The sequence below is a fragment of the Salmo trutta genome, chromosome 7 (genome assembly GCF_901001165.1).
Source record: "Salmo trutta chromosome 7, fSalTru1.1, whole genome shotgun sequence".
Taxonomy (NCBI): Eukaryota; Metazoa; Chordata; class Actinopteri; order Salmoniformes; family Salmonidae; genus Salmo; species Salmo trutta.
In genome coordinates this window covers 10955770-10983366 of record NC_042963.1, presented here as the reverse complement: position 1 = coordinate 10983366, position 27597 = coordinate 10955770, and the positions used below count along the sequence as shown (strand labels likewise).

At 44.3% G+C, this 27597-nt stretch overlaps 1 protein-coding gene across 7 annotated transcripts in view; it reads right to left on the bottom strand.

Annotated features, from left to right (window-relative positions):
* Positions 1–27597, bottom strand: part of ntrk3a (neurotrophic tyrosine kinase, receptor, type 3a) — a 254558-nt gene that overhangs the window by 202722 nt on the left and 24239 nt on the right. For all 7 annotated transcript variants that reach the window (XM_029757958.1, XM_029757959.1, XM_029757961.1 and 4 more), the window contains exons 2-3: positions 19728–19802; positions 13553–13624 (exon numbers count right to left, since the gene is read on the bottom strand). In XM_029757958.1, coding sequence (XP_029613818.1) covers positions 13553–13624; positions 19728–19802 — 147 coding nt within the window. The remainder of the gene's footprint in view (positions 1–13552; positions 13625–19727; positions 19803–27597) is intronic.

Below are 27597 nucleotides of genomic sequence, written 5' to 3'. Positions count from 1 at the left end.
AAGGAGACACTCTCCGACTCAGGGTAAAAAATGAGTTGCCAATAAGTTGACTCCACTGATCGTCTGAACCAGCTTGCAGCACGACATTACTATTTAAAAATTGAGCGATTTCTCTCTCCCGGGAATCCACTGATGCAGTAGAAAGCTAAGCTAGCTAGCTAAGGTGTAGGCAGTCGTGACTATGTATGATGGGTTTAACTTTTTGATTGGGGAAACGGGAAAATCGTCTGATTGAATAGCCTATTGTAGCTTGATGAAAAATAGCTAGCTAGCTAGTTTGTAATTCATTCATGATTTAAGAATAGTGGAGGGTTTTGATTGTGCCGATAAAATAGTGCTGCGAAAGCCTGATGTGATGGGTTACAAGCTAGCATCCACCGAACCGATGTGAAAGTGCTCCGTTGCTATGTTTCATCCTACATTTATAAGATTAAACACTATATTTTGGTGATAATATATACAGATTATGAAAACAAAGACATTATTTTGTTTAAAAAAACACAATTTAATATATGTTGTCATCTTCTCACACTATTCAAACCCCACAATAGAATAAACAGCGTATGAAACTCTCTTAGCCTATAGATCACATATTGAAAACAAATAATCTAAACTAAAAATTCCAAAAATATTTTAGAATGTCTGTGCATCCTTGACAATCCCGAACCTACACATCATCATTTTCTCTCTTTTCTGGCACCAATGTGAGGGACTACGGCAGGGGAAATGGTGTTGCTGTAGTCTAGTGTGTGGTGCGGGAATAATGAAAAGCCAACTTGGGGAGCTTTGTGTTCACATTACCCTAAAAAAGGGAACCAGATTGCAGAATTCAAGCGAACCGAACTCAGTTTCGGTTAGATTCGGGGGCTCTTTTGAGGGGTCTGAGTTCCTTTGGAGTGTTCACCCTGCACAAAAAAATGAAACGAACTGCACTGAGTTTACAAAAATTGGCTGAAAGGGACCAAGTGTGAAAACACCCTGAGTTGCTTGGATAAAAAATCTAAGTTGTTGACCAATAGTATTACTGTAAAGTTAACCTCCAATCAGATATCAGACCTACAGGTTGTAAAGACAACAGAACCTCTGCTACCCAGATGTGAGACAAGAGGGGGTTGGAGCGATAATGCAACATTACTAAGACAACAAAAAGGCGTCCTTGCATACAGTTGATAAGCGCCTCTTCGGGGGCCGCACTAAGTAGTGGAAGCTGTTCTCGCTGCGGTACAGATCTCTCTGATGTGATCTGAACATAAACTATTGGGGTGGTCAGAAGGGACTTGTCAACTCATCCCACTATCCCTGGCTGGCCCTCTCATCCCCCGCATGAAGAACAGGCACCTGTGGAGCAGCACAGAGCACGCTTCACTACAGGCTACAGCTACCACTACGGCTAGAACAGCTTGGGCCGTGGGAGTGAGGTGAGAAATGGCCAAAGGGAACTCAGTAACCTTCTCTACGCACACCGCCAACGTTCTAGAGCAACCGCCCACACAGGCATCAGGATCCACTGCTCCAACTGAAAGATAATGCAGTGACACATCACTCCAGAGATACAATACTCACTCATACACACACACACACTCACGTGTACAAACACACACACACACATCCACCAACACACCTGATCTAATCAACTCTAGTGGCGGAAGAAGATGCTACTTTCGTTAAGCTGCATTTCTTCCTCCACCCCCGACTTCATTCTTCTACTCCCATCCCCCTCTCCATCCCTCCCTCCATCCACCGCTCACTCTCCCTCTGTAATAGTGTGGCCTTGTCTGAGAACGAGCCGTGGAGAGAGTTCACAGACACTGATTACCGTTGAACAATAACGCCAGGCCTCACATAAAAAGCCAATTACAGCCTTAAACGTTCTATCACCCCTCCTTAAAGAAAGATCATAGCGTTTTAGTTATACATGGCGATGAGGCACAATGGGGAGAGTGTGATAAAGTCAAATTCATTTTCAGCTCAACTCCTGTGCCCTGCCAAGTCGTCCCACGTGAGAGGTTCCTGCTGTGATCACCCCTGTGGTAAAAGAGCACACGGGTGACAGCAGACGCAAGGAGATTTGTTCAGAGAAAGAGAGGGGGAGAGAGTAAGACAGAGCGAACAGAGAGAAGACGAGACAGAAAGAGTGACAGAAAGAAATACGCCCCAGTGTTCAAGAGACAAGTAAGTAAAATGTACAGACTGTACAGATGCTGTTTCCATTTCATTCCACTCTATATCAATTCTTGGCATGAATTACCTAGTGGTTGGTCCCCAGGCTTTCACAGCCATATATAACCATGGGTTATGAGACTGTGATCTTTGACTGTGGTACGGTAGGGTACTGTGGGAGCCTAATGACTCTTTAATCTTGTGCAATGGTGACTCCAAAGGGAACACACACACACACCCACCCACCCACCCAAACACACACACACACACACACAGCAGCCTGATCCACCCCCAAACATCAAACAGCCATGGCCCATATTCAAAACCTACAAATCATAAACATCATGCATTTATCACCCATGATAGAACATGTTCAAATGTTTATTCCTGTGGTGCCAAATTAGAAACACAGCCATCAGATACCGTGACAGAATTATGAAATAAATCTCAATCTCATGATTTAGATTCTGGCCTCAACGCATTTCAAAGTGGGCATATCCATCTCAGATGTGCTTCCCCTAGACCAGAGACCATCAACTAGATTCAGACACATGCTGATTTTGTCTTGAGTGGATGGTCAGGGGGCCGGAACATAATTACAAATAATTTGTAGACTGCAAATTGACCGCAAGAAGCCAACACACATATATTTGACTAAAACATTATAATTTCTAACCCTGCCTACATTTGTATATAATCACATCTTTATATCAAGTGTGGGAATACTGTGGAACAGATTTCCAAAATTAAAACCACTGGGGGCCGGATTTTCTTGTGTTTTTACAGTCTTTAAAGTCCAATAATAAAAAATGTATTTTTGGCTCAGAAAAGTTGGGGCAAAATAAAATCATCAGTGGGCCAAATTCATCCCGCTGGCCACCAGTTGAGGAACCCTGCCCTATAGACAGTGGTGATAAAAAGCAATCTTTGGAGAATTGCAAGGTGATTATTGAGTAATAAGTGTCCTTGCAACAATATTTCAAGAAAATCACTGGGCGATAAATGTCAATTAGGGGAGGCAACCAAGAGCTATTTCCCCTAAACATTGGTTAGAGACTGAAGTAGGGCACCAACTGTATTTGTGCCTGTGTGTGTGTCACTAGAGGCTCCTCAGAGGAGGAAAGTAAACTGGTAAACTGCTTGCTTTACACTTTACTGCATGATTGTTGAGTGTTTACTAACGCATTAGTTCTAGTAGCTATGTTGACTATGAAATGAGCTAATATGGTGACAGCGATGTAGGCTGTGTGTAGCGGTTAGCGGTTATGGTATGATGTTTGGCTTGGAAAGGTTTTTTCGCCTGGAGTCCACAAGTAAAGGGAAAAGGTGAGAGAAGGAGAGTGTGTAGATGCGATAAGGAATTATACAACAATCAAAGTGATTATGCTGTTTGTATGTGGCTGCTATGAAAGTGAACTGGGTTTGCAAGTGATCAGGGGTGTATTCATTCTGCTGATTCTGTTGAAAATCTTTTCTTAATCGGAAGCAAAAGGAACAATACGGAGATGAAAAGACCTGAATTTGTCCAACAGAAACTTTAGTTTGCAACTGTTACCCTAATGATTACACACCCTAGATCAGCTAGATGCAGACAAGAGTGTGCAAGACGGTATTGAATGTGTCACTGTCTGTCACCTTGATTACTCAAATATTTCTCTCAACCTGTGCACCTACGTTGTAAAAGTTTATTCGTAGGCCAGGTTGTGGTAACATCATGATGGGTACAGGGAACATTTGAGTATCATGTAGTAGCCTTAACCTATCGATGTTATATTGAGCTGGGTGAATGGAATATGAATGACAGTCATCCAATATGCTGTAATAGAAAAGGCCATGCTCATTTAAAAACAAAATCATCCTCCCTCATCTTAAATGGCACCAACCGCCACTGGTGTTTGTGTCTCTTTGTATGGTTCTGCTATATAGTGTAAATGTGGAATGATTCAAATCTGTTCTTATGTTAATAAATAACTGTTGTATTCAGTACCAGTGATATCACACAACACATTTCATATGATGTGGTTTGCCAACATTTGCATGGTATTTGCTCTGTAAGCATAGATGCATAGATTGCACAGTGTGCACAGTATTATCAGTAGACACACTCACACACACTTTATAATTTAAGGTGCAAATACCTCCATAAATTCAAAACTGTTAAGACTGTGGCATCACATACACTCCTTTATATAGTGGAACATTATGAACCATATTCTGGTGCCTTGCTACAGATGTGGGATCTTTATTCGAGACAGTTTTCTACAGCAGGAAAGGAATCCTGCAGCAACAGGAAATGTGAATTATTATGTGGATTATAGTCAATGGACATTTTTGGTAGGGGTTGATATATTTTTCGAAAGGGAAAATCAAATCTGAAATTTCAGTGTAAATGAAAGACTTCAGAAGCCATTTTAAATCTCAAATACACAACAAGTTGAACATTTCCTGCATACAGGAATTTTCTCCTGCAACAGCGTTATCAAATTAAGATTCTACATCTGTAGGAGCCGATTAGATTGATGGGATTCCCAGCTAACAGTCACAGTTCATGTTGTCACAGGGCTGCACATCAAGACGAAACAGACAGCTGTGGTGTACATATGTGTGTACAGGAACAGTACTAGGACAGACAGGTCAAGGAAAGCTGGGTGACTGACTCAAGGGGTTGTCAAAGAGATCCCTCATTCTGCAGAGAGGGACAGATTCAGTGGGACAGTCACACAGCGGAGGTGGACTTTTTCTGGCCCTCTCCCTCTCTCTTTCCCGTGAGAAGCATACTGATTGTAGGCATCGGCTATATCAACGCCCGGCATGAATAATAAACAATGTCATTTCAGCAGCTGAGGAGGGTTCTTAAACGGGGGGGGGGGGGGGGGGGACAAAGTAGAAAAATAGATAAGAAGCCATTGCAACAAGGACCATGGCAAAAGCAGGAAGAAGAGATAGATAGAGATAAAAAAAATATATATATATTATTGTCACATGCGCTGAATACAACGTGTGTAGACTACCGTGAAATGCTTTCTTATGAGCCCTTCCCAACGATGCAGAGTTTAAAAATAATTGTAAAAAGAAAAAATTGTAACAAGAGGAATGAAATAAAATACATAAGAATGGCGCTATATACAGGAAGTACCAGTACCAGATCAATGTGGAGCTATATACAGGAAGTACCAGTACCAGATCAATGTGGAGCTATATACAGGGAGTACCAGTACCAGATCAATGTGGAGCTATATACAGGATGTACCAGTACCAGATCAATGTGGAGCTATATACAGGATGTACCAGTACCAGATCAATGTGGAGCTATATACAGGATGTACCAGTACCAGATCAATGTGGAGCTATATACAGGGAGTACCAGTACCAGATCAATGTGGAGCTATATACAGGGAGTACCAGTACCAGATCAATGTGGAGCTATATACAGGAAGTACCAGTACCAGATCAATGTGAGCTGTATACAGGAAGTACCAGTACCAGATCAATGTGGAGCTATATACAGGAAGTACCAGTACCAGTGCCTTCGGGAAAGTATTGAGACCCCTTGACTTTTTCCACATTTTGTTACGTTACAGCCTTATTCTAGATTGGGTTAAAAAATACAAATCCTCCATAACCAATACCCGATAACGACAAAGCAAAATAGTTTATTTTTTGTATTTTTGCACATTTCTAAAAAAACAAATAGAAATAACTTATTTACTTAAGTATTCAGACCCTTTGCTATGAGACTAGAAATTGAGCTCAGGTGCATCCTGTTTCCATTGATCATTCTTGAGATGTTTCACAACTTGGAGTTCACCTGTGGTAAATTCAATTTATTGGACATGATTTGGAAAGGCACACACCTGTCTATATAAGGTCCCACGGTTGACAGTGCATGTCAGAGCAAAAACTTAGCCATGAGGTCGAAGGAATTGTCTATAGAGCTCCGAGACAGGATTGTGTCGAGGCAAAGATCTGGGGAAGGGTACCAAAACATTTCTGCAGCATTAAAGGTCCCCGAGAACATAGTGGCCTCCATCATTCTTAAATGGAAGAAGTCTGAAACCACCAAAACTCTCACTAGAGCTGGTCGCCTGGCCAAATTGAACAATCAGGGGAGAAGGGCCTTGGTCAGGGAGGTGACCAAGAACGCTATGCTCTAACAGAGCTCTAGAGTTCCTCTGTGGAAATGGGAGAACCTTCCAGAAGGACAACCATCTCTGCAGCCCTCCACCAATCAGGCCTTTATGGTAGAGTGGCCAGATAGAAGCCACTCCTTAGTAAAAGGCACATGACAGCCCGCATGCAGTTTGCCAAAAGGCACCTACAGTGAGGGGGAAAAAGTATTTGATCCCCTGCTGATTTTGTAGGTTTGCCAACTGACAAAAAAATGATCGGTCTATAATTTTAATGGTAGGTTTATTTGAACAGTGAGAGACAGAATAACAACAAAAAAATCCAGAAAAACGCATGTCAAAAATGTTATAAATTGATTTGCATTTTAATGAGGGAAAAAAGTATTTGACCCCCTCTCAATCAGAAAGATTTCTGGCTCCCAAGTGTCTTTTATATAGGTAACGAGCTGAGATTAGGAGCACACTCTTAAATGGAGTGCTCCTAATCTCAGCTTGTTACCTGTATAAAAGACACCTGTCCACAGAAGCAATCAATCAATCAGATTTCAAACTCTCCACCATGGCCAAGACCAAAGAGCTCTCCAAGGATGTCAGGGACAAGATTGTAGACCTACACAAGGCTGGAATGGGCTACAAGACCATCGCCAAGCAGTTTGGTGAGAAGGTGACAACAGTTGGTGCGATTATTTGCAAATGGAAGAAACACAAAAGAACTGTCAATCTCCCTCGGCCTGGGGCTCCATACAAGATCTCACCTCGTGGAGTTGCAATGATCATGAGAACGGTGAGGAATCAGCCCATAACTACACGGGATGATCTTGTCAATGATATCAAGGCAGCTGGGACCATAGTCACCAAGAAAACAATTGGTAACACACTACGCCGTGAAGGACTGAAATCCTGCAGTGCCCGCAAGGTCCCCCTGCTCAAGAAAGCACATAAACACGCCCGTCTGAAGTTTGGCAATGAACATCTGAATGATTCAGAGGACAACTGGGTGAAAGTGTTGTGGTCAGATGAGACCAAAATGGAGCTCTTTGGCATCAACTCAACTCGCCATGTTTGGAGGAGGAGGAATGCTGCCTATGACCCCAAGAACACCATCCCCACCGTCAAACATGGAGGTGGAAACATTATGCTTTGGGGGTGTTTTTCTGCTAAGGGGACAAGACAACTTCACCTCAACAAAGGGACGATGGACGGGGCCATGTACCGTCAAATCTTGGGTGAGAACCTCCTTCCCTCAGCCAGGGCATTGAAAATGGGTCGTGGATGGGTATTCCAGCATGACAATGACCCAAAACACATGGCCAAGGCAACACAGGAGTGGCTCAAGAAGAAGCACATTAAGGTGCTGGAGTGGCCTAGCCAGTCTCCAGACCTTAATCCCATAGAAAATCTGTGGAGGGAGCCGAACGTTCGAGTTGCCAAACGTCAGCCTCGAAACCTTAATGACTTGGAGAAGATCTGCAAAGAGGAGTGGGACAAAATCCCTCCTGAGATGTGTGCAAACCTGGTGGCCAACTACAAGAAACGTCTGACCTCTGTGATTGCCAACAAGGGTTTTGCCATCAAGTACTATGTCATGTTTTGCAGAGGGGTCAAATACTTATTTCCCTCATTAAAATGCAAATCAATTTATAACATTTTTGACATGCGTTTTTCTGGATTTTTTTGTTGTTATTCTGTCACTCACTGTTCAAATAAACCTACCATTAAAATGATAGACTGATCATTTCTTTGTCAGTGGGCAAATGTACAAAATCAGCAGGGGATCAAATACTTTTTACCCTCACTGTAAAGACTCTCAGACCATGGCAAACAAGATTCTCTGGTCTGATAAAACCAAGATTGAACTCTTTGGCCTGAATGCTAAGCGTCACGTCTGGAGGAAACCTGGCACCATCCCTACGGTGAGGCATGGTGGTGGCAGCATCATGCTGTGGGATGTTTTTCAGTGGCAGGGACTGGGAGACTAGTCAGGATCGAGGCAAAGATGAACGGAGCAAAGTACAGAGAGACCCTTGATGAAAATCTGCTCCAGAGCGCTCAGGACCTCAGACTGGGGTCACCTTCCAACAGGACAACCCTAAGCACACAGCAAAGACAACGCAGGAATGGCTTCGGGACACATCTCTGAATGTCCTTGAGTGGCACAGCCAGAGCCTGAACCTGAACCCGATAGAACGTCTCTGCAGAGACCTGAAAATAGCTGTGCAGCTACGCTCCCCATCCAACCTGACAGAGCTTGAGAGGATCTGCAGAGAGGAATGGGAGAAACTCCCCAAATACAGGTGTGCTAAGCTTGTTACGTCATACCCAAGAAGACTCGATGCTGTAATCACTGCCAAATATGCTTCAACAAAGTACTGAGTAAAAGGTCTGAATACTTATGTAAATGCGATATTTCCGTTTTTAAAAAATATATAAATTAGCAAAGATTTCTAAAAACCTGTTTTTGCTTTGTCGTTATGGGGTATTGTGCGTAGATTGATGAGGAAAAACTATTTAATACATTTTAGAATAAGGCTGTAACATAATGAAATGTGGAAAAAATCAATTGGTCTGAATACTTTCCGAAGGCACTGTATATGTGTGTATACTGTATGTGTGTACGTGTGTGAGTGTGTGTTTGTGTTGTGTCGGTATGTGTGTGTGTGTGTTACATGTGTGTGGGTTTTGTGTGGGAGTGTCAATGTCGTGTGTGTGAGTGAGTGTGTACACTATTTAGTGTGCATATATAGTCTAGTGAGTGTGTGTAGGATCAGTGCAAGTGCCGATAGTCCGGGAAACCATTACCGTAATTTCCGGACTATTAAGCGCACCTGAGTATAAGCCGCACCCACTGAATTATTTTTTTTTATTATTTTGAACATAAATAAGCCGCACATGTCTATAAGCCGCAGGTGCCTACCGGTACATTGAAACAAATGAACTTTACACAGGCTTTAACGAAACACGGCTTGTAACAAAAATAAATAGGCTTTAACGAAACACGGCTTGTAACAAAAAATAAGAAATTAGCAGTAAGCTTTAGTTGTCTTTTTGCATTGAGTCAATTCCTCACGCTGCTGTTTCCAACGTCTTATCATCGACTCATTAAGACCAAGCTCCCGTGCAGCAGCTCTATTTCCTTTTCCAACAGCCAGATCAATCGCCTTCAACTTGAAAGCTGCATCATATGTATTTCTCCGTATCTTTGCCATGATGAGGGTGACAAAATGACTACCGTAATCAGAATGATGGGAAGTTTGAGAGCGCTCGATTTAATCTAAACAGTAAACAAAAAAGTTGTTTGACCTTAACCCATTCGGCAATTTCATTGGTCTAATGAAAGCTTCATGCCGGCAAAAAACTGAGCACGTCACAGAATGTGTTTTTTTGGAGCAAAAAAAAATGTAAGCGGGAAAAATCCATATATTAGCCGCGTCATTGTTTAAGCTGCGAGGTTCAAAGCCTGGGAAAAAAGTTGCGGCTTATAGTCCAGAATTTACGGTAATTAACTATTTAGCAGTCTTATGGCTATTTAGCAGCTTGGGGGTAGAAGCTGTCTCGGCGCATGTTGGTCTGAAAGCTAATTCTCCAGTACCATTTGTAGGACATTAGCGGAGTGAACAGTGGCTTGGGTGGCTGGAGTCTTTGGCAATTTTTCGGGCCTTCCTCTGACACCGCCTGGTATAGAGGTCCTGGATGGCAAGGAGCTCAGCCCCAGTGATGTACTGGGCAGTCCACATCACCCTCTGTAGCGTTTTTCAGGACAGGGAATTTGCCATACCAAGCAGTGATGCAGCCAGTCAAGATGATCTCGATGGTGCATCTGTAGAAATTTTTGAGGATCCGAGGGCCCATGCCAAATCTTTTCAGCCTCCTGAGGGGAAAGAGGCACTACCGTGTCCTCTTCACGACTGTGTGGACCATGTTAAGTCCTTAGTGATGTTGACGCCAAGGAACTTGAAGCTCTCGACACGCTCCACTACAGCACCGTCGATGTGGATAGGGGCGTACTCTCCCCTCTTTTCTCCTATAGTCCACGATCAGCTCCTTGGTTTTACTGATGTTGAGGGAGAGGTTGTTGACCTGGCACCACACTGCTAAGTCTCTGACCTCCTCCCTGTAGGCTCTCATCAAAGAGAGAGATAGAGAGAGAGTGCGAGAGAGAGAAAGAGAGACAGAAAGAGAGATAGCGAGAGAATGCCCTGTGTGGGCTGGTGGGGGGGGGTTCATTCCTGGAAGTCACTGTGTAAGTGACATTTCAGTGTGAAGACACACGGCATAGGGTTGAGAAGATTTAATGAGAGTGACTTTTTGGTCTCCCTCCTCCACTACTGGAGGGAATAACCTTTACAACTTCCCCCTGACAACGATCCCTCAAGATACTGCATATTGGTTGTCCTCTCATATCAAGGGATAAAAAAGATGGACCTGAAGAAATCCAGACAGCAACCTTACATTCTGCCACACATAGCAGGAGACAAAAGAAATTAACCTTAGACTTCAAAAACAGGTTGGGCAATGTAAGTTCAAACGCAGAGAGCTTTGGTATTGATTCCATTGTCTTTTGTCTAGAACAGTTGAGAGCTCATTTCCATCCATTTCAGGATAAAGGTCTTGAATAAACAACTGATAGTGGAAATATCTGTATGTGTTTACAACCAGTGTTTGACCTCGGACTGAGATAGGTGCTGGTACTGTACTCATTTTGGGTGCCGGTACTGTTTGTATTTAAGTGCAGGAACTCCACAATACTTGTATTCTATAAGAGGAACAGAAGCAGTAGAACATTAAGAGGTGCCGTTACTCATCTCCGGTGAGCTCCTGCCCAAGTCAAGCACTGTTTATAGCAATGCACTGTGGGTCAAAGAACATTCAGGTCCAAGAGAAAACAAATAGTAATACAAAATATATATAATATAGAATTGCATGGTGAAATCCAATTGATCGAATTGGATTTAAACCCAATACAATAACTTAAATAACATATAGCTCAAATGAAATGATGGATAATTTACTGTACATTTCTCAAGCCCACGATAGAATATATCTGTATCATTCCCAGCCTGCCAGGAGTTAGCTATTTATTCTCCTGTTGAGCTGAGGCCCTGCTGCACTGAGCTAGCCTGACGACTCACACTAAATTCTTCCACTGCTCTGCCGCTCGCTGCATATTTAGTACTGAGACTGCCATCATTGAAGTCGTTCGTTGTGAGGAGGGGCACAAGGAGCATTGTACAAAACAAAGTCATCAGTGATTGGATCGTATCAAAGACAGCCCCAAATGTGTTCACATTCGGTGAAGGGTCGGGGAGGTATTCAGATCCAGACTCATTGCGGAGAAGAAACTAACAGCCGTGGGCGTGGTGTGGCATTTGGCTGGAGCAAGGAGTCTGGGTAGCCAGGCAAGCACAGAGCTGATTTATGGACTAATTTAGATGGAATGCTTGTGACACAAAGCATAGGGAGCCTGCTCCCACACTGCTCCTGGGCTGGCCCATATGACCGTGATGTGAATGACCGCTCTGGAAATCTAGAGGATTTCTCTACATAAAACCCAGCGCAGCGTGAAAGACATTGTCCACTAAGCACAAGGAGAGCTGTAATAAAACACTTCCCTCTCTATAACAGGGTGCATAGATCTAAGGTGCATAGATGACTCTCTAGAACCTCCAGCTCTATAACCCGAGTCCTTGCAGCTCCAGAGGTAGACGTGTACAGTATAGCGCGTGTGTGGCCTTCTTCAGCCATCATCCTATCATCCTTTATAATGAGAGACCATTAGCATGTCCATCTGCTCTGTTTGAGACAGTGGACAGTGAAAGGTGGGTATTTTAATGACTGTCCTTCCCGTTATCACATGAAGAGATGATGGAGTCGACTCCAGCACTCTGTCTCTCACAGTTACACTGCACGGGACACTGTTACGCATTCTAGTCAAGGCCAGCTTCACTGAATCTTGTAAAAGACGATAAAGAGATGCACGCACGCACGCACACACTCACGCACACTCTCTCTTTCACACACAGACACACTCACACACACACACACACACACACACACACACACACACACACACACACACACACACACACACACACACACACACAGTTTTCTTACTGTTTTCCCCCACACTCATTAACTTTCATGTGTACCCACTCACACGAAAATGTACATACATATATACGAACAAACATACACAAGAACAGTGATGAATACCTCAAAAGACATGGGACTGCTGAACTGAAGTGTGTGATTGACAGCTGAGATTACAGACTGGTGACTCCAGGTAGTAGACTGCTATTCAATTTCTTCCTCACTGTTTACTCTGGGAAAATTGGGAAATAACAGCGCTGTCACACTCAAGAAGTCTCACCTTTATTATGGAAATCAACAACACTTCGCTAGCGGTGCCACTCAGCCCATGCATATAGTCCCCAAACCACCTCCCCTTCCCTCACTCTTAACACAAACCACTGCACTTTTCACCAACCTGAAATTGGGTTCATTCTGAATATGTACACAGCTAGTGAGGAGTGTATACATATTGAAAGATAGAATGGAATAAATGCATCTGCTTGGAGGCCCAGCCTAGCTTACAAACCACATATATACATTATGAACAGACACAGCAACCATTACATGGTGGAACTGTGTTCAGCCGTGTGTGAAGCAGCCCAGGCATTGTACTTTAGCTGAACTGGGGCTGAGTCCCAAATGGCACCCTATTCCCTTTATAGTACACTTATTTTAACCAGGGCCATGGTCAAAAGAAGAGCACTATAAAGGGAATAGGGTGCTATTTGAAACGCAGCCTGGGACTAGGATATCATTGCAGCGGGAGCACACTACTTCCTGTAGAGAAGGGGTGAATTATGTATGTTAGGATACTGTATGCCTGGAATGGGACAGGGACTGCAATTGAGTGGTTTGTGGGCCCCATGTGAAATGGGACGCCTGCCTATTCAGTAGAAATGGCTGTGGTGATGGTCTCTAGCTTGTGCTAAACTTAACTAAACTCCACATGCCTTGGTTAATATGTGGCCTAGTCAATTTGAAGATCTCGCTGTCAAAGGAAGATCAGTCAGTAAGAGGGAGAGTCAGAGGGAGGTGAACTGTGAACAAAGCCGTCCGCCAAAGGTAATTGAGGGGGAGAATCCACACGAAGAGGGGATGTGATGTACTGTATATTCTCATCTGTGTTTAACAGTAACAGACTCCTAGAGAGCGAGAGAGAGAGAGAGAGAGAGAGAGAGAGAGGTAACATCACTCACATGTAGCGCAGGTGGGGGTTCTGGGAGAAAGCTCTGGCCTGGATACCGCGCAGGTTGCCGTTCATGATCGTTCTGGAAGAGACACACAGTGTCACAGAATGTAAGGCATGTAATACACTACCAGTCAACAGTTTGGACACACCTACTCATTCAAGGGTTTTTCTTTATTTTTACTGTTCACTGTGTGAATCAGGGCTTCATTGTCGAATTGCTGCAAAGAAACCACTACTAAAGGACACCAACAAGAATAAGAGATTTGCTTGGGCCAAGAAACCCGAGCAATGGACATTAGACTGGTGGAAATCTGTCCTTTGGTTGGATGAGTCCAAATATGAGATTTTTGGTTCCAACTGCTGTGTCTTTGTGAGACGCAGAGTAGGTGAATGGACGACCTCAGCATGTGTGGTTCCCACTGTAAAGCATGGAGGAGGAGGTGTGATGGTGTGGGGGTGCTTTGCTGGTACAGTGTCTGTGATTTATTTAGAATTCAAGGCACACCTAACCAGCATGTCTACCACAGCATTCTGCAGCTATACGCCATCCCACCTGGTTTGCGCTTAGTGGGACTATTATTTGTTTTTCAACAGGACAATGACGCAGCACACCTTCAGGCTGTGTAAGGGCTATTTGACCAAGCAGGAGAGTGATGGAGTGCTGCATCAGATGACCTGGCCTCCACAATCACCCAGCCTCAACTTAATTGAGATGGTTTGGGATGAGTTGGACCGCAGAGTGAACAAAAAGCAGCCAACAAGTGCTCAGCAACTCCTTCAAGATTGTTAGAAAAGCATTCCAGGTGAAGCTGGTTGAGAGAATGCCAATGGTGTGCAAAGCTGTCATCAAGGCAAAGGGTGGCTACTTGGATATATTTTGATTTGTTGAAAACGTTTTTGGTTACTACATGATTCCATATGTGTTATTTTATAGTTTTGATGTCTACAATTTGATTATTCTACAATGTGGAAAATGGTAAAAAATAAAGAAAAACCCTTGAATGAGTATGCGTGTCCAAACTTTTGACTGGTAGTGTATATGTTACTGTCAGATACTCACATGGAAATAAGTACACACAGGCATGAGTACACACAGGCAATAGGTTACTATTGTTGATACTGAAAGACACCTCCTATGTTTACGGATAAATTAAGCATAAGGGAAAATAAAATGCTATTCCATAATTAAAACCACCAACACAGTCCTGACAGTGTGTCCATGGAAACCAGGGTTGCACAGTGTTTTTTTGGCTCTACCCACACTAAGATGCCTTCACACAGGTCGCACAAACGTCACAGAAACTGCAATTGTCTGCTGATTGGTCGGAGATAGGTTCTCATGAATTCCTCATTTGCAGATAAAAAACTGGCTGTGATAGCAGTGCACTGGAAGCATGTAAAGGAGTTTCTTCTAAACGTGGCTCGCAACCGGCAACGTTTGGGTAAATAGGGAGGCATTCTAAAAGTCATCTAATCTTATCTTCCGGCCCGTCGCCCCTGCTCCTCTCCCTCCTCATGGGGCATCATTACGATCAGGATAGTATCAAGAGCCTGCATCTTCTCTCTCCTCAGCTAGCTTCACAAGGAGCTAAGATCAATTATGTATATTGAATCCATTTTTATCATGGGCATCTGCAAGCTGTTTATTTGCTCTGAACACGTGTCTCTTTTCATTAGAATCCATCTGAGAGAATGATTACATCAGAACAGTCCTGATGGCATCACACTGTGTAGCTAACACTGATGTGTAACTGTAACACTGGGTGTATGGTAAGCCAAATGGACATGTTAAGACATGTATTCCGCCATATTGAATTTGGCTTAAAAAAGGGCAGCCCAGTGAGGAATACAATGTGGTCAAGGTCAGACACATCAGGACCTGGGAGTGTCACATGTCCCCCTGTTGCTTGTACTCAAATATTAATATTAATCATGGAGGTGGGCTGGCTGAGGCTCCAAGGCCCATGAGGCTGACCCAATGTGGGCCCAGAGTAGCTCCTGCTCTGGCACTGCCTGGGCTGCTCACTCTCTGGTGAGTCATCCAAATCACCTGGCCCTGAACTGCTGTGGAGGAGATGGAGGGGAGGTAGGGGAGGGGAGGGAGGGAGGCAGCAGAGGAGCCAGGGCCCACTCCAGGTGAGCCTGATGCTAATGAGAGGAGCTGTTAATCAGCCCTGTTCAAGTGCTCTGGGCCTCCCCTAATAGGACCAGTGGTTACATTGGAGGAGACTAGAGGAGACTGGAGGAGACTAGGGGAGACTAGGGGAGACTGGAGGAGACTATGGGAGACTGGGGGAGACTAGAGGACACTTGAGGAGACTGGGGGAGACTGGGGGAGACTGGAGGAGACTGGAGGAGACTAGGGGAGACTGTGGGAGACTGGGGGAGACTGGAGGAGACTGGAGGAGACTGGAGGAGACTAGGGGAGACTGGGGGAGACTGGGGGAGTCTGGGGGAGACTGGAGGAGACTAGGGGAGACTGGGGGAGACTGGAGGAGACTGGAGGAGACTGGAGGAGACTAGGGGAGACTGGGGGAGACTGGGGGAGACTGGAGGAGACTGGAGGAGACTGGAGGAGACTGGGGGAGAATAGAGGAGACTGGGGGAGACTGGGGTAGACTGGGGGAGGCTGGGGTAGACTGGAGGAGGCTAGGGGAGACTGGAGGAGGTTAGGGGAGACTGGGGGAGACTGGGGGAGGCTGGGGGAGAATAGAGGAGACTGGGGGAGACTGGGGGAGGCTGGGGTAGACTGGAGGAGGCTAGGGGAGACTGGAGGAGGCGAGGGGAGACTGGAGGAGACTAGGGAAGACTGGGGGAGGCTGGGGTAGACTGGAGGAGGCTAGGGGAGACTGGAGGAGGCTAGGGGAGACTGGGGGAGAATAGAGGAGACTGGGGGAGACTGGGGGAGGCTGGGGTAGACTGGAGGAGGCTAGGGGAGACTGGAGGAGGCGAGGGGAGACTGGAGGAGACTAGGGAAGACTGGGGGAGGCTGGGGTAGACTGGGGGAGAATAGAGGAGACTGGGGGAGACTGGAGGAGACTAGGGGAGACTGGAGGAGACTAGGGGAGACTGGGGGAGACTGGGGGAGACTGGGGGAGACTGGAGGAGACTGGAGGAAACTAGGGGAGACTGGGGAGACTGGGGGAGACTGGGGGAGACTGGAGGAGACTAGGGGAGACTGGAGGAGACTAGGGGAGACTGGAGGAGACTAGGGGAGACTGAAGGAGACTAGGGGAGGCTGGGGTAGACTGGAGGAGGCTAGGGGAGACTGGGGGAGACTGGTAGATGCTCATGCAGAGTGGGGGGACGGAGAGAGACTGGGTGCCGGGCAAGACTGGAGAAACTGGAGACTGGGGGAGACTGGGGGAGACTGGGGGAGACTGGAGGAAACTAGGGGAGACTGGGGAGACTGGGGGAGACTGGGGGAGACTGGAGGAGACTAGGGGAGACTGGAGGAGACTAGGGGAGACTGGAGGAGACTGGAGGAGACTGGAGGAGACTGGGGGAGACTGGAGGAGACTGGGGGAGACTGGAGGAGACTAGGGGAGACTGGAGGAGACTGGAGGAGACTGGAGGAGACTGGAGGAGACTGGAGGAGACTGGGGGAGACTAGAGGAGACTGGAGCCTGGGTATACTGAGGGAGACTGGGGAAGATTGGAGGAGACTAGAGGAGACTGTGGAGACTTTAGGAGACTGGGACGACAGGAGGAGACTTGGCGCTGGAGGTTGCTGGAAGAGACTGTGGGAGAATGGAGGAGACTGAAGGAGACTGGAGAAACTGGAGGAGAATGGGGGCCAGGCGAGACTGGGGACTGTGTGAGACTGGAAGAGACTGGAGGAGACTGGAGGAGATGGGAGAAAACTGGGGAGAATGGAGGAGACTGGAGGAGACTGGGGACAGGGCGATACTGAGGAGCGGGCGAGATTGGAGGAGCCTGGGAGACTGGAGGAGACTGGGAAAGAGACTACAGGATACCATCTCCATCCCAGAGGGGAGTCTTGCCCACAGGTCCAGAGGCACCAGGATGGCTGAGGGTGGGTAGTGAACATGGGGGGAAGGAATCAGATTGACTGTATAGGAGGGTTTGGCCAGGGGGGTTTAGGGAAAGGAAAGGGAAAGGGGACCTAATTAAATGTCCTGGCTGCTATTCCAGCGTCATTTGATCAGTGTAAAATGGGCCGTAGGGAGGTGCTGTTGTTTGAGGCAGGCCGCAGTGCATTAAAATAAACATGCCTGCAATGTAAGCCACCGCTAGTAGTCAATAGTACTGATGGAGTATGTATGCCCACCAGACCAGGTGCCATGTCACTATGTGTTGGGTTAGGTGGGTCATTGTATAACATTAAATATGTCTTGCATATACAGATAGGATCTTAATTTGAACAAGTTTGCTACAGCAGGAAAATAATTCTGCAGCAACAGGAAATTTGAAATATTATGTAGATTATGGGGGAGGCATGGACATTTTAATAGGGGTTGATACACTACATGACCAAAAGTATGTGGACACCTGCTCATCGAACATCTCATTCCAAAATCATGGGCATTAATATGAAGTTGGTCCCCACTTCACTGCTATAACAGCCTCCACTTTGAACTTGCTTCCATTCAGCCACAAGAGCATTACTGAGGTTGAGCAGTGATGTTGGGTGATGTTCCAATTAATCCCAAAGTTGTTCGATGGGGTTAAGGTCAGAGTTCGTTGCAGGCCAGTCAAGTTCTTCCACACCGATCTCAACAAACCATTTCTGTATGGACCTCACTTTGTGCAAGGGGGCATTGTCATGCTGAAACAAGAAAGGGCCTTCCCAAACTGTTGCCACAAATGTGTAAGTGTCACATCCTGACCAGTAATAGGGGTTATTTGTTATTGAAGTTTGGTCAGGACGTGGCAGAGGGTATTTGTTCTATGTGGTTCGGGGTGGTGGTTTGTTTAGAAGGGTGTTTGATTTATTATTTCCGGGTTTTGGGTTATGTTCTATGTTTTTGTATTTCTATGTTCTTTCTAGTTTAGTATTTCTATGTTTAGGTATTTGGTGTTGGACTCTCAATTGGAGGCAGGTGTTTTCTAGTTGCCTCTGATTGAGAGTCCTATAATTAGGTATGTGTTTGGAGTTTGTGGGAGATTGTGCTAGGTATAGCTTAGTTGCCTTACCAGCCTGTTATGCGCCATTGTGTTTTGTATACGTGTTTATTTTGGTTTCCCTTCTTTTCCTAAATAAAGAAGATGAGTACACATGATCCCGCTGCGTTTTGGTCCGACAATGATTTTTCATTATCGTCTGACAAAGAAGAGTGTGACAGTAAGCACAGAATTGTCTACAATGTTGTAGCGTTAAGATTTCCCTTCACTGGAACTAAGGGGCCTAGCCCGAACCATGAAAAACAGCCCCAGACCCTTATTCCTCCTCCACCAAACTTTACAGTTGGCCCTATGCATTGGGGCAGGTAGCGTTTTCCTGGCAAACTCAGATTTGTCCGTCGGACTGCCAGACGGTGAAGCGTGATTCATCACTCCAGAGAATACATTTCCACTGCTCCAGAGTCCAATGGCGGCAAGCTTTACATCACTCATGGTGATCTTAGGCTTGTGTGCGGCTGCTCGGCCATGGAAACCCATTTCATGAAGCTCCCAATGAACAGTTCTTGTGCTGACCTTTCTTCCAGTGGCAGTTTAACTTGGAAGTGAGAAATTTGACGAACTGACTTGTTGGAAAGGTGGCATCCTATGACAGTGACACATTGAAAGTCACTGAGCTCTTCAGTACGGGCCATTGTACTGCCAATGTATGTCTATGAAGATTGCATTGCTGTGTGCTCGATTTTATTTACCTGTCAGCAACAGGTGTGGCTGAAATAGCCGAATCCACTAATTTGAAGGGGTGTCCACATACCTTTGTATATATAGTGTACATGTTATGTTAGGGCAAATCAAGTCAGAAATGTCAAAGTGGAAATTAAAAACTTTAGAATCCTTTTAAAGAATCAAATGCACTACAAGTTTGCATTTCCTGCTGTGCAGGAAAAGTCTCTGCAACAAAAGAGTGATCAGGATGACACAGCCCCATGGTCTCACAGCTATATGGTATGCTTTCATGTCTAGAGCAACAGTGGGCTCTGCAGAAAACACACATCAGTGGTTTATTAATGAGGTGTGCTTCTCCCCAAGTTGACACTCACAGTCTCTGAAGTCCAGTGTACAGCTCCATGTCCACATCCTTCAGGGTCTGCAGGCCAGTCCAGTTCTCGATGTGTCTGAGACATAAAAGGGAAAGAACAGAAGACAGTCAGCAAAAGCAACTTTAAATATGTTTTGTTCCGTTGGTTTACATATTTGAGTTTGGTTTTCCCTCTTGGTAAAAAGGTCTACAATTCAGTTCATTTGTGAACTTCATGTTTATAGTCAGTCCCATCTGAGGACGCTAAAAGGCAAAACTGCGCATTAATAGTAGTTTAGTCAAGATACGTGGGATACACTGTCTGGTAGAATCATTTTTTCGTGGAAGTCCCCCAGTACGAGCACATTCACATGATTTACTGCTGGCTTAAATTATCTACAATGCAATTACATCCTGCGTAATTAGGGGACGTTTAATGAAAGCGAATTTCTGGAGGTCCCCGGAGTGTCTCCACAACACTGAACTAAAATCACTCTGGGTGCTCCTTGCTGACTATTGCTGCTCTTGAACTGTACTAAAACTGACACTCAGCATTATTCTGGTAAGAGACATCCCCAAGAGCTGCGTGTTACCTTTGGGCCTGTTGAAATTGCAATACCCCATTGTTTATGTATAGTGGGCACTTAGCTTTGTAAGACTCCAAATGAGTTCACGTCTTAAAGATTCACCACAGTGCCATGTCTCAAATTCGATCTGTCTCTTGCTTCTCTCACTTAACTCTTTCTTCCATTACCTCGCTCTCATCTACCTGCTCAATCGGGCAGACTTTCATCCTTTCTTTTAACACACTCTTTTTAATAGATTTTTTACACGTTTTACACAACAAGCACACCACACACATCCACCAGCACTCAAGCAGGTCAACAACATGCATTGCTGATCTCTGAGCCCAGGAAATGACATCCAGCCTCCATCTGTTACTTGCATCAGGTTTTGAAATTGTCTTAAAATATTTACATCAGCCATACACATTTACCCGGGCCCATCTCCCTCTCCGGTCTGTTTGTAATCAGTGCAGCGTTCCATTGGTTCAGAGCAGGAAGACCATCCTAATCTCCCTGCTTCTCTTTCCATGTGATGCGTACATGTGGAACGACATCCTGGGCAGCTGCTGAGAAATGCTTTAGAACTCATCCTGATTGGTTAGCATGCATGAGCAGGCCCATGAATATGAGAGAGATCCGATGGCAGGTGAGATGTGAAATCTTGTCCAGGTTGCAGGGAGGTTATGTGCACAGCCGGGCCACATGAGGCTAACGCTGGACCCGTATATACTGGACAGTATAGCTGACCTGAGACTAGAAGTGATGTGGGTGATCTGCACTGAAATTGTGCATGTGTACTAGATGTAGGCTACTGTATGTATTATGTAAACCACATTATGTATTGGGTGGTTCAAGCCCTGAATGCTGATTGGCTGACAGCCGTGGTATATTAAACTGTATACCACAGGTAAGACAAAACATGCATTTTTACTGCTCTAATTACGTGGGTAACCCGTTTAAAATAGCAATAAGGCACCTCGTGGGTTTGTGATATCCTCTACGGGATCGTGTCCTCCCCACAGGACGGCTGAACTAACGTGCGCTAACGTGATTAGCATGACGTTTTAAGTATATAATGCATAAAGTCACACCTTAATTTATACAAACGCATATATACTGTGTATCTTAACTGATGGACATTAAAACAGATACAATCTTATTAAAGGAGAATATAAAAGAGATCAAATGTAGTGGAGAGTTAACATAGAAAATTACTGAGGTAATCCATTTGATATCCCCACTTGCTCAAAATGCTAATATTTAAAACAATGTGAGGTACAACAGCTATGCGCAAATTTAGAAGATAAATACGTTATCATCTTATACTCATGGGTATTTTTCTGGCAATTCATGTTAAAGACAAAATATTAAGACTATCCTGCTCACATCTTGATAAAACAGTGTTATGTAACCTAGCAACTCTGCTTTCCAGAGCAGTAAAGTGGGTCGCCGTTTGGAGAGGTAATGCAGAACAACAAATCCCTCGACAGAGGAACTATGGACTCGCCATGCAAAACAAAACCGAAAGCTTTAGGACAATAAATATCTAGATGACGAAGGACAAAGAGAGGCAGACAACCGAGGAGAAGGAAAATCGCCTCACACGGACCAGAACCAATCAATACCCACAGAGATTAAAATCAGAAGTAAAAAATGAAAGTTGGGGGAACGCTGGCTGATTGGCTGAGCTCATGTTAGAATCAGAATACGGCCTGTCCTCCAGAGCCTAATTGACTGATTGACTAATTGACTGATTGATCGATTCATCAATTGGCTGTCTAAACAGGCTATAATGAGTCTGCATGGGGCTCCAGAGAGGGAGTGGCCAGGGAGCTCAATGCAGAGACAGAGAAGCCCATTAACATAAACCTACTGTACAGACAGTATAAAGTACCTCCTATCTTAGAATATAATCTGTGTGGAGCGCAGTGTACCTCCTGTCTGACAATCATTGTGGAGTGGAGTGGCTCACACAGAACATTAAGTGTTTATCAAACGTCAAACCAAATGTATTGTTAGTGTTAGTACAGTACAGTACAGTACAGTACAGTACAGTACAGTACAGTACAGTACAGTACAGTACAGTACAGTACAGTACAGGAGGAGTTGCAGTGGGGGAATAATTGGGTTGACAAGAACAAATCAGTCCTCCTCTCCTCCACCATGGTGAGAGTAGGAGCTAGTGTTAACCAGGAGCACTAGGCTGACACAGTTGGATAATGTAGGCTACATGCTGTACAGCTAAGAGGGGCTTTGCATATTTCCATACCAAAATCACCCCTGTGAGCAGATTGAACACTGCTACTTATAACTTTGGATAAAAAAGCGTCCCTCACTTTAAAAATATTCAGACTAAAATCAGTCTTTGCCCCATAAATATGTAAATATTGCAGATTTTCTTTTGCAGTGTAGGCCTACCTCTGGTGCCGGGAGCCCACTGAGCAACAGCAGGAGTGAAGCACTGAACTAAGACCTGACCAGCCAAGCGCTAATGACAAAGTGAGAATTCCTCAGTTGAATACATTCTGGTTTTCTCATGCCTTATACAGTATTTATAGAATAGTGATTATTTGGATCCTTAGGTCACCTCTTTGAAAGAACAATATAATGTGTAATGTGTGCTTTCTTTATTATGCTTCGCACAAGTTCAATCATTCACTCAAATGGATTTACATCAGCAAAAGTTTTACATGTCACAAAGTGCTATACAGAAACGCAGCCTAAAACCCCAAAACAGCAAATGCATTGAATCCAATTATATAGACCAATGGAACATTTATCTCTACATGGGTTAGGATTTGTAGAAAAATCTGCTTTACTATTTGCTCAAAGAGCTGTCAAGTACTGCATTGTAGGGAGAGAACTCAATGCCACTGTCAATCAGTTAGGCACGACGGGGGACGTGATCCGAACCAAATGGGTGAACCGGAGAGCCTATTTCACCAAAAACGTTCTCTCCTGGCAGACTTTAAAACAGTATGCTGAGGCGCCGCTGTCTGCCCCAAAGCTGCGACCCCATCTTCTGGTGGTGAGGAATACAGTAACACACTCAGCCAGCATTGAATAGCTGCAGGTTTGATGGTACCACCCATTGTGACAGACTCATTTAAAGCACGGAAAAGCACAGAGCCTACGGCTTTCTGTGTGACTGGGGCGATGACCCAGCTGGAGGATGGGAATTTTACCCTCTGACTGTGGTTCAAATGGCAAGATATTCCCTATATAGTGCACTACCCATACGGCTCTGGTCAAAATTAGTGTACTAAATAGGGCAGAGGGCTCCATTTTGGATGCACATTCTCTCCCCTGAACTTGCCAGTGGGTTGGACTCTCACCCACTCACACTGTTGTGCTGCACAGCCAAAAGCAAAGAAACATCTGCATGAGACCCACCTACATAAGTGGAGCCAAAAAAGGATGAACAAAAATCATTTCCTACCTTCTCAGAGGTTTACCTCTGCGAACACTGGAACAAACCCATTTATTGAGGCACGGATTCATTACTCCATTGTATCACCACTGCGTGAGAGAAGGGCAACATCACAACTGCCTCATCGCTTGAAATGGAATAGAAACAAATCTATACAGAAATAACACAGGGGATATTTGCATCTCGCTTTTATCGCAGCACTGCAGTGTCAATTTCCTCTACATGGTTATATAGTACAGGAGGTAGTACCGCTGACTCTACAAGTCATTTAGACTACCTAACTAGTATAAACACCGAAACACTAATATCCTAATCTGACTTTGATGTGTCATGTCACTTTAAAATTAGAATCCAGATACAATCATTTACACATCATGACCCCCATGTGCCACGTGTGACGGTTAATGACATCATCCTATCAGTCTGAAGGCACGTGGGAGAGAGAGAGAGAGAGAGAGAGAGAGAGAGAGAGAGAGAGAGAGAGAGAGAGAGAGAGAGAGAGAGCATATTGAACCACTGATCAGGTGACAACCACATGACATAGAGACTCCAGTGTTAACAACTAGCAAAATCAAATACAACAGCGGTCTTCACGATTCACTGGCTTAGCAGACGCAACATACGTCTACGTAAGCTGTGCAGCCATTATTTCAGCATCTGTAACCTAACATTCACCCCAGTCCAGATCCATTGATTTGTTGATGTCTCTCTGCTGTTGAGAACGAGAACACTGTCTCCGTGTGCTTTCCCATTAGGCCTTGGTCATTGGTGATGATCGGTGGTCTGTTAGGAGGTGGCAGAACTCTCTCAGGAGGCAGCCAGTGCTGTGCTCTCCCTTCTCTCAACTCATCTAATGTATTCATCCTCATGTCACCCAGCCATGTCTTTGAATGGAGCTCTCTCTTGTGTTGTTTTGTGTCTCTTTAGCAATGAAATACAATTTGCATGTGTATTATGGAATCGTTTTAACCGACTTTTTATTAGGATGGGGAAAAAACAAGAGATTCTATTCAAAGACCTTCAAAACCATACAGCTGCTACATGTGAAAACAAATGTTTCTAGCTACTATACGTGAATAAGATGGATTTTGCCATTTGAATACTAATTATATGTACGTATATGTGCAGTGTGAACCGTTAGGCTACATATTGAATGCGTGGAGGGCGTTGTCATGGAAATGCAGCTTTTGTTAGAATATTAATACAGACTAATGTATATTTTAAAATGCACCAGACACATAGACATTGAGTGGTCTGTTGAATATAAAAAGCAATTTGGATTAGTTTATGCATTTTGGAGAAGGTTGAGTGAGGAATAAAGCTCCACACTCCCATTATAAAGTTACAATACCCAGAAAACACAGAACATAGGAGTGTGTCTCTGTGACTCACAACTGCATTTTAATTACACATACAAAATAATTGTTTCTGTTCCAAAACCTAATTATGCAGTGGCATTTAATCTAAATCAACTAGGAGAAAGGAACATTTATATGCGCTCTATTTTTAGGGGCTATTCTTTATACTCAAAGTCATAATAAGTGTGAATGTTTGCAATTCTTTCATCGCACACTTAGGCTAAATAAACCCAGTGTACTGTGTATTTGGTTAACTGCAGACAAATTTGTTTAAAAAAAAAACAACAACAGATTAGTCCACTTCAATTTTCTAATCTCTTTGAAATAATCCCGTCAGAATGTAAAGTGATAGTGTGTGCGTGTGTGTAATTACCTAGCTGCATGGTTCAGGGGCCAGGACGACAGCTCTGGCCTTGCTGGAATCTGATTTAACCATCCCCCATTTCTCCATCTTGGAGTCAGCATTTCTGCAAATATTTTAACCGCAGCCCTCAAAGCGTCAATCAGATCAGGGTATAGCCTGCTGCATGGAGCTGCTGGGTTTTCTGAAGGAACTGAGGATCACAATACTGTATCCTTCTGGCACTGGTCCAGAAGTGTTGCCCTGCCTGCATGCTGATGGCTGATGGCTGAGCTGCCACTCTACTCCGCCGCTCCTCTTAATGGAAGCAATGAAACCCAGCTTTAAGGGCTCCCATCTGGAAGCCATGATAAATAGTTTGGTGGGAGAGATGCAAGCCAAGCCAAGTCTTTTTTCCAACATGGCTGGTGTTGTGATACGTACGGTATATGCTAGAAGTTTACAGCAGTGTGATTTAGTTGCAATGAGTTATGCACACTATATTTCTGCTTCCTCTTTGTCTCTCTTTACAAAGATTTTCATCATACAGTACTATATATATATTCATTTATGGAAATGTAAGAGAGAATTTCTTACTCAGCTTACTGAACTGTGTAGCTCTGCTAAATATGTATGTAGTATTTCAAGGGTTTTACTTTTCCTCTTAACCTGTCATATTGTTACTATTATGGTCTCTCCCAGACAAGGCAGCTAATGGTCCTTTAGGATCACAGTATTTTCCTGTGAAAAGCACAAACCCTACCGCTCTTTATCTTTGGGTTTTAATAGGGTGATATATACAAGGTATAAACTTTATATAGAATAATGGACGTGGCAGTGTGGGTTTTAACAATGCCATAATTTATGACTTCAAGTAGATTTCCTGGTATCAAATTAAACATTGATGTGGTTTTTTGAAATATCCTTCCTACTTCTAAGGCATAAAGTTGCTTTCAATTCATCTCTGTTTGATATACATGCATAATAAACTATTCTTGTTTATATTATTGTTAGTAAGAGTACTCTAGATTTTTATCTTAACTTGGAACTGGGCGTGCTATGCATCGTAAGTTCCAGCTTTATTCAGAACCTACTCCCGTTTATCTAGTTTTAAAAAAGTACTAAAATAGAGAGAGTAGTCCTCTAAATTTACAAGGTGTGAAATTGCCTCAGCATGCATAGAAAGAGCTCCTAACTCTCCCTAATCCTCCATGACTCCACAGCACACAGACAGGGCTGTTATTCAATCAGCCAAAGCTTTATTTACACTTTATTTACACCATATCAACAGTTTTACAACCGGATTTTACTATCATACCGTTTAGCTTGAATGCTTTGGGTATGTAGTAAGTTACAAGCTCACTGCTGAAACAATAATATAAGGACCTCAGACAGTGTTTGGGGGCCACATGTCAAGCAAAGAATCACTTGCATGTAAACAAAACTAAAGTAGAAATAGGCAAAAGTAGAAGTAGCAATGAATGACTGTATCGGTGACCCTGAAAATAGGGTCACTTTGATGAATTCCATGACCAGGTTATAGCCTAGCAATGTGCCAGTTTTGCCAGCTGGTGGAATATACAGTGACATTACACATGCACTCATTGAACATACAACTTCAAACACCTCCACAGCTGCTGTATGCTGTGGCAGGGATCAAATCAAATACAATTTTATTTGTCACATGCGCCGACTACAACAGGTGTAATCCTTACAGTGAAATGCTTACTTACAAGCCCTTAACCAACAAAAAAAAAAATACAAATTTGGACCTAGAGTTGGTTCTCCGGTACCGCTTGCCGTGCTGTAGCAGAGAGAACAGTCTACTGTATGACTAAGGTGGCTGGAGTCTTTGACAATTTTTAGGGCCTTTCTCTGTCAACCTGCCTGGTATAGAGGTCCTGGATGGCAGGAAGCTTGGCCCCAGTGACATACTGGGCCGTACGTACTACCCTCTGTAGTGCCTTGCAGTCGGAGGCCGAGCAATTGCCATACCAGGTAGTGATGCAACCAGTCAGGATGCTCTCAATGGTGCAGCTGTAGAACCTTTTGAAGATCTATGGGACCCATGCCAAATCTTTTCAATCTCCTGAGGTTTTAGGTTTTGTCGTGCCCGCTTCACGACTGTCTTGGTGTGCCTGGATCATGTTAGTTTGTTGGTGATGTGGACACCAAGGAACTTGAAGCTCTCAACCTGC